At 35.3% G+C, this 12,144-nt stretch overlaps 2 protein-coding genes across 23 annotated transcripts in view; one reads left to right on the top strand and one right to left on the bottom strand.

Moving 5' to 3' along the window:
• The window catches only part of POLK (DNA polymerase kappa), an 88,284-nt gene that overhangs the window by 58,956 nt on the left and 17,184 nt on the right, over positions 1-12,144 (top strand). For 13 of the 22 annotated variants that reach the window (XR_012413751.1, XR_012413750.1, XR_012413749.1 and 10 more), the window contains 3 exons: positions 3,911-4,042; positions 7,261-7,414; positions 11,706-11,945. Coding sequence is in view for 14 of the 22 variants with exons in the window: in XM_073993626.1 (XP_073849727.1) it covers positions 3,911-4,042; positions 7,261-7,414; positions 11,706-11,945 (526 nt within the window). In the remaining 8 variants the exon portion in view is untranslated. Of the gene's footprint in view, positions 1-234; positions 293-3,871; positions 4,043-7,260; positions 7,415-11,705; positions 11,946-12,144 lie in introns of all 22 variants that reach the window. The other 9 variants (XR_012413748.1, XR_012413746.1, XM_045393870.3 and 6 more) reach the window with 2 other exon arrangements.
• Positions 2,848-3,219, bottom strand: LOC102128966 (large ribosomal subunit protein eL39-like). Its single transcript, XM_045393891.3, has one exon. The coding sequence runs from the start codon at positions 3,194-3,196 to the stop codon at positions 3,041-3,043; it is 156 nt and encodes a 51-aa protein (XP_045249826.1). The 5' UTR covers positions 3,197-3,219; the 3' UTR covers positions 2,848-3,040.

Raw genomic sequence — 12,144 nt, forward strand, 5'->3', positions numbered from 1 at the left:
ACTGGACCTCGCAACAGAAGGTGAGCGTCAGACAAGCGAACGAAGCTTCATCTGTATTTACAACCATTTCCCATCACTTGCAGTATGCCCGAACTCGGTCAGATCAGTTGTGGCACTGGATTCTCATAGGAGCACAAACCCTGTTGTGAACTGCGCATGCGAGGGATCCAGGTTACATACTCATTATGAGAATCAAATGCCTGATGATCTGTCACTGTCTCCCATCACCCCCAGATGGGATTGTCTAATTGCAGGAAAACAAGCTCAGGGCTCCAATTGATTCTATATCATGGTGAGTTGTATAATTATTTCATTATATATTACAATGTAATTATAATAGGAATAAAGTGCACAATAAATGTAACATGCTTGAATCATCGCGAAACCATCGCCCCACCAGTCCGTGGAAAAATTGTCTTCCACAAAACCAGTCTCTGGTGCCAAAAAGGTTAGGAACTGCTGCTTTAAGGTACTAGTTTTTATTTCCATTTGGCAAAAAAGAAAACTCAGAGAGATGCTTAATAACTTGCCCAAAGTTACAAACCTAGTAACTTCCATGGCAAATTAAATTTTTCCATAAGTAACCATTCTAGTTAAAGAGAGTTGAATAAGAAAGCAAAGGAAATGTTATTATAAGGTATTAATAGAGATTTTCAAACTGGTCTGCAGGCCAAATCCAGCTTTTTATTGGAGCAAAGTCACACCCATTTATTTATTACTATTGTTGCACTAAAAGAGCAGAGTTCAATAATTCAATGATCTGCAAAGCCTAAAATGATTACTATCTGGACTTTCACAGAAAAGAAAAGATTTGCCAACCCTAGTTCTGGAATAACATATTTCATTAATAGAGTACATTTAGAATGCAGTTAAATTGTTTCTCCCATGACTTAGAACTTTGCTTTTCTGATTACTGTGTTGCTGTTCCTTTTTACACTCTAACTTTAGAAGGTAAAAATGACCAGGATAGCTATGTGTGGCTGAAAGTGTGTTGGGAATTAAAAGTAGCAACTGAAATAGATGGGCTTTGGTACTTAAAAAGTATTAGATAAACAAGAAGAGTTCTTCTCTGTTCCTAACTCCTTCCCATGCCTTAGATAGCTACAAAACTAATTCTTACTGAGTGATTATTTTATTATAAAACTATAATCTGTTTGTTTTTTATCTCTGCCTCTGTGAGTATGCAGGCAACTGATAACTGTTTCCAAACCACTGTTTTTTGAAAGGAAACTCCCCTTTCCTACAAATCATCAATAAATATTTCAAAAATATATATTTACTTTTATTAAGATGTAACACCATAAATATATGTATGTTTATGTATGTGTATACATACAAACTTGCTGTAGCCATGTTAAAGCTAAACCGACTGCTTTTGAAATCTACAAAATATTTTCTTTCCTACAGTTTCTGTCCTCCTAAAAATCAGTTATTGTTTCTAAATTCAAAATTACTATTTGTTATATTTAAACAAAGATTACTCCCTTTGTATGTTGAACAAATAGGTTTCCCTTCTTTTTTTTTTTTTTTTTGAGACGGAGTCTTGCTCTGTCGCCCAGGCTGGAGTGCAGTGGCCCGATCTCGGCTCACTGCAAGCTCCGCCTCCCGGGTTTACGCCAGTCTCCTGCCTCAGCCTCCCGTGTAGCTGGGACTACAGGCGCCCGCCACCTCGCCCGGCTAGTTTTTTGTATTTTTTAGTAGAGACGGGGTTTCACCGTGTTACCCAGGATGGTCTCGATCTCCTGACCTCGTGATCCGCCCGTCTCGGCCTCCCAAAGTGCTGGGATTACAGGCTTGAGCCACCGCGCCCGGCGGTTTCCCTTCTAATAAGCATAACTTTTTGTCCTATTAAACATATAAAAGTATATCTACAAATTAATGGGAGTCGTTTCATTATTCCTACTGATAGAATTCTTTTTTGGTGAATTTGATGGATTTTTGAAATGTTCTAACTTGGCACTGAGAGTTGCAACTGAGATCGTGTAGCAGTTATCTATTGCTGCATAACAGCTTCCCGCAGTATTTAGTGGATAGCCAAAATTTATTAGCTCATGATTCTGTAATTTGAGCAGAGTGCAATGGCGATGGCTCAACCCTGCTCTACCTGGATTTGGCTAGGGCAATTTAACTGAGGTTAAAAAATCCAAGATGGCTTCATTCACATGTCTGGCACTTGGACTGAGGAGATCGGAATGGATTCCAGCTTCAGAACTTTCTCCTCTCCATTGTTGCTTCAACATTGAGTAATCTACCCCGAAATATTTACAATAGTTGCTGGATTACTAAAAGCAAAAACTTAGGTTTCGGAACACAGTGTCACTTCCCTCACATTATTTTCATCTAACCAAGTCACAAGGCAAGTCACATGGCATGAGGAACTAGAACTCACTTTTGATAAGAGTAACTGTAAAGTGTTGTGGCTGTGATGTACAATATACCACAAATTTAAAAGTTAGAGAAATTCTTATTTAAAAGTTTGTTTCTCCTCTACTATAGATCTAGCTTTTATGTCGATTCTATTAAACTTATTTACTAAAGCATTGGTTTTGTTTCTAGTGCTATCTACATTTTCTGTTTCAGAACACTGACTAAGGATTAGTATAGTTCTGAGTACTATCAAGATGTTTTAAGTGCCATTTGAAAATCATTAGAGGAAAATTCATATTATCGTGAAATAATTCCTTCATTTGATTCTGTTTTGCATTTCTTTGAAATTTCACTTGAGATTCCAAATAAGGATTTAATTTGTGATAGAATTTGTTTTATAAATAGTCCTACAGTCTACCACATTCACATAGACTTTCATCAGATATCATCATCAACAGGATTTAATAAGCAATATTCTCCTTTTTTTTTTTTTTTGAAATGAAAGGCCTCACATATTTATTACTGAACCCAGCTAACCAACGCATTCATAATAGATTCAGAGAGGAAAATATGTCGAACTCTCCAGAGAGTGGTGACATTTTCAGTTTGATATGGTAATATGATCGTGACCTTCAGACAGCACAAATATATGTGCCATCTCATGTGCAATTCCTTATAGACCCAGCTTGGTTCTTCCCCAGTGTCTCCTTTTGGAGTTGTACCTTATTTTATTTCCAGTTTTCATCCGAATCCACTGGGGAATGGGACGATTTTGCTTTTGTTTCTTGGCCAGGAATCGCTTAATCCTGAAAGTCTTGTGAGAAGACATGGCGAGAAGTGGAGGCAAGAACCAATATTCTCCTTTTTACTCTCATACTTTTGTAGTTCCATCTCCTAGTCAAAATGTTTTCAGCAAAAAAGATAATTAAGCCTTAAGAAAAAACCCTTAATTTCTAAACTTATTTTAAGCTTTAATCACTTCATTTTGGAGACTTAATTTGGCTGACCACATAGTAGACCTTTTATTTTTGTTCTAGATGAAGTTTCCAAAATCCCAAATAGAGCAAATTCCAAAAGTTTACTATTATACTATACTATAATAGTATAATATACTATTACTTTCTATAATGTAACGTCTTTACTATTTGTATACTATTATTTTATGACTATTCTGTACAACTTAGTATATTATTACTTTCATGTAGCATAACTCACCATCATTCAAACTTTGATATTCATTCTATAACAAGTATGCCTTCAAACCAATGACGTTTAGTTAGTAGAAATTTAAAAAAATCTTTTTATTAGCACAGTCTTGTTTATATCTGGTATCGCATTATAAATATAGGGATAGTAATGGGAGAGGGTCATGGTATCAAAATACTGTGACAGAATAAGTCAAAACTTGGATTAAAACAGAGGCCTATAAATGAAATGTCCTTGAATTGAAAAGGCACATATTAATGTATTTCCTATGAATGCATTGATCAATATGTCCATTTAGGTTTGTATATTTTTTTCCATGTGGTCCAATATCTTTCAGTCTACTTCAAATTACCATGCAAGGAGGTTTGGTGTTCGTGCAGCCATGCCAGGATTTATTGCTAAGAGACTCTGCCCACAACTTATAATAGTGCCTCCAAACTTTGACAAATACCGAGCTGTGAGTAAAGAGGTAAGTTAATGTCTCACCCCTACTTTAGGCTTTCACTGATTTCCTGTCACCTGCAGACTCAAGTCTGAGTGCCTTAGCACATAGGATTTGGTCTTAGCTTACGCTTTCAGTCGAGCCTCCTATCACTTCTTCAGCTTGTATATTGAATACTGAGCTGCATATAGTATCCAGAATACATCATTCTTTTTCCCAATTATTTGCCTTTCCATGCAGTTTTCATTTGCTTAGAAAACTCTTCCCATTTCCTCCAACTTTGAACTGCCTTAATGATAATATAAAATTAAATTTAGCTTTTTTTTCTTAACATACAATATACATTTTTTCTAGAACCACATTTTATTAATAACTTACAGAATCTACTCATCATTAATGTCAACCTATTATCTGAATAATTATTTGTTAATGTTGTTAAACAGTGACAAAATTCATGTATTTTGATTAGCCTACTTTTCTTGCCCTATAATCATTTACTGTCTAAGACTGATAATTGAAAAGAGAGTAATCCATTGCTTTGAAAAGAATCTTTGAAGTAGATTTGATTATTTACTAAAATTGCCAAACTGTCATATGTGAAAATTTTCATTTTTTTCTATTTTTTATGACAAGTGGTTTATCATGCAGTGCTGGAATAAAATTTTAGACTGCTATATCAAATACTTTTAGACTGCTGTAGTAAAATGTGTTTAAGACTACTGTCTGAATGGAAACACTTAAAAAACTGTGGCCTAATACTTATTACTCTTTTGTTATGCCAGGGGTCTTTAAATTCACCCCTCTTATTTTTATTCCACCTCATTTTCCCGAGAAATGACACTATTCCAAGTTTAAACACAGGTTTGTTTTTTTTTCTGTCCAAGGCGGTCTGTGACAGCAAGTGCTTTGTGTATACCTCTGAAAAGGCAGTGTAGGAGAGGGGAGCACACTCACATTTGGTTACTGTTTATCTCTTTCATTGTATTCCTAATTAAAAAGAGATAAAATACTAATCATAAATATAGCGTTTTAAGAAGTTTTAAAAATCCTACAAAAATTTAGTAAGAGAAGGCATTTTTTAAAGTCGTGCTTTAACTCAGCAATACTTCTGGCAGTATGCCAGTGAAAACCAAAGTGTTTTTAGTTATTTTAGTCTGGTTACTTATGTAAGTCAGAGAACTCTTCAAATTTGAGCCGAATCTAGCTAGTTTATTTGCAGATAACAAATGAGTTCTTATGTGTAAATGAACTATAGAACAAATTCATCACTGCCTATGGATACATTAATATTCATGACTTGGTTAGAAAGTTTAAGAAAAAGCCCTCCCTATTTTTTGAGACAGGGTCTCACCCCATAGCCCAGGCTCAATGCTGTGACTCGATCATACCTCACTGTAACCTTAAACTCTTGAATTAAGCAATCCTCTGGCCTTATCCTCCTGAGTAGCTAGAATGACAGGCATGCATCACCACACCCTCCTAATTTTAAAATTTTTTTGCAGAGATAGGGTTTCGCTATGTTGCTCAGGCTAGGTTTAAACTCCTGGCCTCAGAAAATTATCTTGCCCAGGCCTCCCAAAGTGCTGGGATTACAGGCATGAGCCACCATGCCCAGCTAGCCATTTTTGTTTTATCCAAGATATTGGAGCTTTAAGTGCTTGATTTTTACTGGAACATGTCTCTTTTAATTCTTATAGCAATATCCTATGTAAAGGAAGTTAATAAATACTCAACAGTGTCTCTAGGGAGTACTTCTCATTCAGAATCTTAGTTGGCTGCCAGTTATAGACTTCACAGGGTTTCATTTTCATTGGAAAGATTCTATTTGAGCACATTATAACAAGAACAAAGCTAATTAAGGCACTCTCTGAGTAAAACTTGGCCAAGTTTATATCACCATTTTCTAAAATTCCCTTTGACTCAGCTGTTCATAATTATATTAAGCTAAAAAGCTTTCTTTTTATAAAACAAGAAACAGTTTTCTTGTGATACAGTAGACAGTTTTAAAAGCTAAATGGAAGCATAGCATAATTCAGCAAATATATTTTCTAATACACATTTTTTTTTTGAGGCACGGTGTCACTCAGTCACCCAATCTGGAAAATATGCATATTATATTGACAACCATTGCCTCTAATTATAGCTAATACTTAAGTGGTTAGAAAAAAAAGTCATAGTTTTATGTAAGAACACTATCTTATATAAAAGGCGTTTCTGAATTATAGCAACTATAATTCTAATCTTTATATGTATTTCTTTTATCCTAAGATGTAACTCCAGACTTTTCCCCATCATTTAAGGTAATCATGGAAGTACACTATAGATTTGTCATTTTTTTCCATTCCAGATCTTAATAAGTAACAGGAAATAGAGAACATTCATTTTCCTGTATGGATTAATGCATTAATTAATGTTAAGTGGACTTTTATGTGCATGTTATAATTAATTGAAATATTTTCTAAAGCAACATAGTACCTTTATATAAGATTATTCCTTTTTAAAATGAACCAAAAACAATAAATCACAAAAGGCAGGAGGGAATAGAATCCTATCATTCCCACTTCAGCTTCTGACGAGCTACCTAAATTTAACCTTAACCGTTTTTTTATATGTGCCTACCAGATAATGTTGTCTGAGATTTATTTGAATTGCTTATTATCACTAGATATAGGTAGCTAAATAGAGATTGTATCAAATGAAGCTATTTTGTGGTCTTCTGCCTTCATGGTCTATTTTAATACAAAAAGAAATTTTGAAAATATTCCCTGGTAGGCCGGGCGCGGTGGCTCAAGCCTGTAATCCCAGCACTTTGGGAGGCCGAGACAGGCGGATCACGAGGTCAGGATATCGAGACCATCCTGGCTAACACAGTGAAACCCCGTCTCTACTAAAAATACAAAAACTTAACCGGGCGAGGTGGCAGGCGCCTGTAGTCCCAGCTACTCGGGAGGCTGAGGCAGGAGAATGGCATAAACCCGGGAGGTGGAGCTTGCAGTGAGCTGAGATCGGGCCACTGCACTCCAGCCTGGGTGACAGAGCGAGACTCCGTCTCAAAAAAAAAAAAAAAAGAAAAAGAAAATATTCCCTGGTAGTGGATTATTTATTCCTTAAATCCATGAGCTATTGACTGCAGGATTGTTACTGTAGTTGCAAACTAAGAATATTAACGTTTCTTATCAGCTACATATGACAGAAGAAATTTGCTATCACAGCAAAATTTAAACTTCTTTTTGTTTCCTTTGAAGGTTAAGGAAATACTTGCTGATTATGATCCCAATTTTATGGCCATGAGTCTTGATGAAGCCTACTTGAATATAACAAAACACTTAGAAGAAAGACAAAATTGGCCTGAGGATAAAAGAAAGTATTTCATCAAAATGGGAAACTCTGTAGAAAATGGTAAGCAACTTATTAAGACTATCAAACCAAGAAGCAGTGAAAAAAAAAACCCACAACTCTTTGAATTGATCCAATTAATTTATTAGCCTGTATAGGTAGAAGGCATAGATGTACCTTTATAAAAATGTAAAATCAGAAAATTTAAAAAATACCGTGGGTTTTCTGCATTAAACATGTAGAATATCACATATAAACGAAATGTGATTGTTAAATCTCTAAGCTTAAGAGTCTGCAGAATCCCTGAACAAAGTAATTTTATAGCAGTTATTTTCCTAAGGTCTAACTAACTTAAGAGTTTGGATGGCATTGAAGCTGAGGAAGTTATCTGTTTAAAGTGGCCTTTTGTTGTTGTTAGAAAAGACTAGCCTCAAGCATATCAAAACATTGGATGATTCTATTTTTCTTCATTTTCCTAATTTTCCTAATAATCTAATTATTATAGCAATTATAACGTTTTTAACTCTGCCAAAATTAATGACTTCTCACTCCCTTCTTTGCCTTACACTGTATAATTTCAAGACTCCAGGGTTTGTTTTTTTTTTTTAAATCCCTTTATTACCTATCCAAAAGCAATGCCAAGAAACATGCAGATATTACATATACTGCTTTCAACATTTTGTCAAAGGTATGATTATATCTGAGATGTCCTGGACCCCTGAACAAAGTTCACCTGGATGAAAAAGTGACACAGAAGGGTTTGCTCACAACCCACAGGAACATTTCATGTGCACAACTCTGCTTCAGACGGGCCAGACAGTGCTGGGGAGACCTGTTTGTAACTTTCCCTGAAGCAAAAATGGTAGATCCCCAATGACATTAATCTAACTCTCTCACATTGTTTGTGACTCACATCATTTGGAGCAAGTTTAATATGGGCACCAAGTCACAACTTCATTACCTTATTTAAAGCCCTAAGGGATTGGTCTCTCTTTTCTTTTATAGGAACATTAAATAATAATCATCATTTCTGGACACAGAGGCATAGAGCAAAAGGTTTTCCTTATTTCGTCTAACTTTATTGTTTGAGGATGTGGTACATAAAGCCTGATGTCACTTTGTATAAAATCTTACTTTACTAATTCCTTACTTTCACAAGAGAATGAGGGAATATCATTAAATAATTATGTCAAAGCATCCCCTGAGGGCCTCCCATAACAATTACTTGCATGATATGTTTTAAAATTTTTACATTGGGATTAAAGTAAATATTTTCATTTTCTACTAATTTTTTTTTTTTTTTGAGATAGAGTCTCACTCTGTTGCCCAGGCTGGAGTGCAGTGGCATGGTCGCAGCTCACTGCAGTCTCTGCCTCCTGGATTCAAGCAGTTCTCCTGCTTCAGCCTCCTGAGTATCTGGAATTAGAGGTGCCTGCCACCACACCTGGCTAGTTTTTTGTATTTTTAGTAGAGGCGGAGTTTCACCATGTTGGCCAGGCTGGTCTCAAACTCCTGACCTCAGGTGATCTGCCCGCCTCAGTCTCCCAAAGTGCTAGGATTACAGGCGTGAGCCACCACGCCCGGCCTACTAATGTTCTTTTCATTTCTTATAATGTCCAAACTCACTATGAGTATGTGAGTTTTTAATATCTATTGCTTTTAACATATTTACTTGTACAGCGCCCTCTTCATGTATTTTCATATTCCTAAGCAATTGGAATAGTTTAAATTTTCTTCTCATGTATAAATACCTGTGGGCTGGACTTTCAGGCATGTCTCATCTCACATCATGCCATGGGAAATTGTCAATAGTGCACTGACTGTGGCAGGCAATTGATATATCTTCCTCTAAAGTCCAAGACATTTTTTTGCTGTTTCCCCATTTTCTAAAAGGTGTTTGTCTTTGGAAATATATTGCTAACTACCATCTCTACATACAAATAAAATTTTTAAATGTTTACTCTCCCATCTAAATCTGGATGGTGAGTGCCAGATAATAAAAGAAACTGAAATGCCATTCACTTTTTAGTGCTTGTCGTTCAAATGAAATGCTTTAATCCTAGTGTTACATTCTGATTACCTCAGTTATGGGGATTATAAAGATGTTTCTGACACAAAGCAAGTAAGAAACTAGTCCAACTGTTGGTTGCACAACCAGGCCTCACAGAAAAGTAGAATGTAGTTCAGATTGAAAAGATACCTGAGCATTCTGCAGCAGCTCTGATAATGTACTAGAAGGCAGCATTCTTTGCTTCCTGCTGTATAATTCTGCTCTCACAGTGACTCACCTGAGGGCTGGGTGGTTGAGGCATGAGGTACAAAACATGGCATAAAAAACTCGGCAGAAGGGACTTATGAATGTGACAGATAACTCATTTGGTTTGCAGTTTTTCTGTAGCTCTCTTTACCTTTACTTCTACCCATCCAGATGAGGAAAAGGTCTCCAGGTAGATACCATTTCAACTGTTTCACAGTCTTTTTTTTTTTTTTTTTTTTTTTTTTTGTGAGATGGAGTCTCACTCTGTCACCCAGGCTGGAGTACAGTGGCATGGTCTCAGCTCACTGCAACCTCTGCCTTCTGGGTTGAAGTAATTCTCCTGCTCCAGCCTCCTGAGTAGCTGTGCGCCACCATGCCTGGCTCATTTTTGTATTTTTAGTAGAGATGGGGTTTCGCCATCTTAGCCAGGCTGATCTTGAACTCCTGACCTCAGGTGATCCGCTCGCCTCAGCCTCCCAAAGTGCTGGGATTACAGACGTGAGCCACCGTGCCTGGCCTGTTTCCCCTCTGAATTGCTCTACATTTTAAAACCAGAATATTAAAAAGTGACAGGAACTGAAGCACATAAATATCAGCTAATGTAAGTTTGAAAATAAGGCTTATTGGCGAGGCAAGTTGGTTCACATTTATAATCCTAGCACTTTAGGAGGCTGAGGTGGGAGGATCAGTTGAGCCCAGGAGTTGGAGACCACCCTGGGCAAGATTGTGAAACCCTATCTTTACCAAAAAAGTATAAAATTAACTAGGTGTGTTGGCTTGCGCCTGTAGTCCCAGCTACACTTCAGCCTGGGCAAGAGGGAGACCCTGTCTCAAAAAAAAAAAAAAAAAAATGGAGAGAAAGAAAATTGGCTTATTGTGTATGTGCCCTGGGAATTCAGATTTGGAAAACATCTGACTGAATTAACATCTATGACTTAATTCACACTACATATTTTAAATTTTTAAATTTATCAGATGTCTGTCATATTTATTTTATATTATTTTTAAATTTTTTTCCTAAACAGCCAAGTTCATTTTTCAAGTAATATACATTCATATGTGTCTTAAAACTAGAAATTTAATTTTTGCTTCTGCATTTACCTTAATTTGGAAAATATTTATATGTAATAAAATTATGAGATGGGATCAGAAAGCTTTTTTGCTAACCTTGGTTGTTACAAATGCATTTAAATTGTATTTCTTCTACATTAAGCCCAGAAAATAGGCTTTAATAGATTTGTTCATGGAGACATTTTTAGTATCAGTATAGATTTAAGTATATTTTAGAGTCCATTTATGAAAAATATAAATATAAGGAGGTAATAACCAGATTGGTATTTTTACTTTACTTTGTAATAATAGTTTATAGCCTATTAATAATAACGTCTCTTTTTCTTAAACTTGGACCATCCAATCAGACCTTAAGAATTTGTATATTCAAAGCATAACTTTCAGAGGTAATTTCTATTTATTACAAATGTGCCCTTAATCAAAGTGATACTTCATAAACAAGCAAATCAAAATTAAAATCAGCATTTGAAAGAAGAAAATTCAGATTATTTTAAAATCTAAAAGTTTTCTTCCATGAATGAAGAAAAGTTAAGTGTTTTTCCTTCTAAAAACAAAACTTTATTTTCAGGTGTAATTATTATATATTGCTTAAATGCCTTTTTCCTCATTCCTAAATTCTAATTTTAGAAGATTCTTTTTCTTCCTAAAGGAGAATAAAGAAAAGATTTCCTTTTTTTTTTTTTTTCTTTTTTAAGGAAAAGGTAATGTGAACTGAAACCCAATTCTGAATTTCAATTAATTTAGGTACGAACATTAAAGAGTTTTACACAGAATATTTTCTTTTAATATTTATGTTGTGGAAATGGATAATAGTCTTGTTAGGAAAAATTCATAATCAGTGTTCTCTTTAACAGTTATAAAACAGCAAATGATAAATGATGGCATTTCTGATCTTGGATCCTAGAAACTAAGCTAAACTAGATTTTTTTTTTTTTTTTGTCTTCAGAAATAATGTAGGGAAACCTAACTTATGAAGTATATACTTCTTAAAATAAACGTGAGTTATTGTTCCTGTTTATGATTTAGATAATCCAGGAAAGGAAGTTAATAAACTGAGTGACCATGAACGATCCATCTCTCCACTACTTTTTGAAGAGAGTCCTTCTGATTTGCTGCCCCCAGGAGATCCTTTCCAAGTGAACTTTGAAGAACAAAACAGTCCTCAAATACTCCAAAACTCAATTGTTTTTGGAACATCAGCCGAGGAAGTGGTAAAGGAAATTCGTTTCAGAATCGAGCAAAAAACAACATTGACAGCCAGTGCAGGTATTTAAAAGGGTATTGGTGGCCACTATAGTTATAATTTTCAGACTGGCTAATTCAAGTGTAATATTAGTAGTTTCTCATTATAAAGTATTTAGTAACATTTTACTTATCTAGTCTTTGATTCAACTTCTAATGACTTTACCTATTCAGAATAGCTGTGAACCTAGTAAGTAAATTGGAGTTAAGCAGACTATGAGCC

This window comes from Macaca fascicularis, chromosome 6 (genome assembly GCF_037993035.2).
Source record: "Macaca fascicularis isolate 582-1 chromosome 6, T2T-MFA8v1.1".
In the NCBI taxonomy this organism is placed as follows: Eukaryota; Metazoa; Chordata; class Mammalia; order Primates; family Cercopithecidae; genus Macaca; species Macaca fascicularis.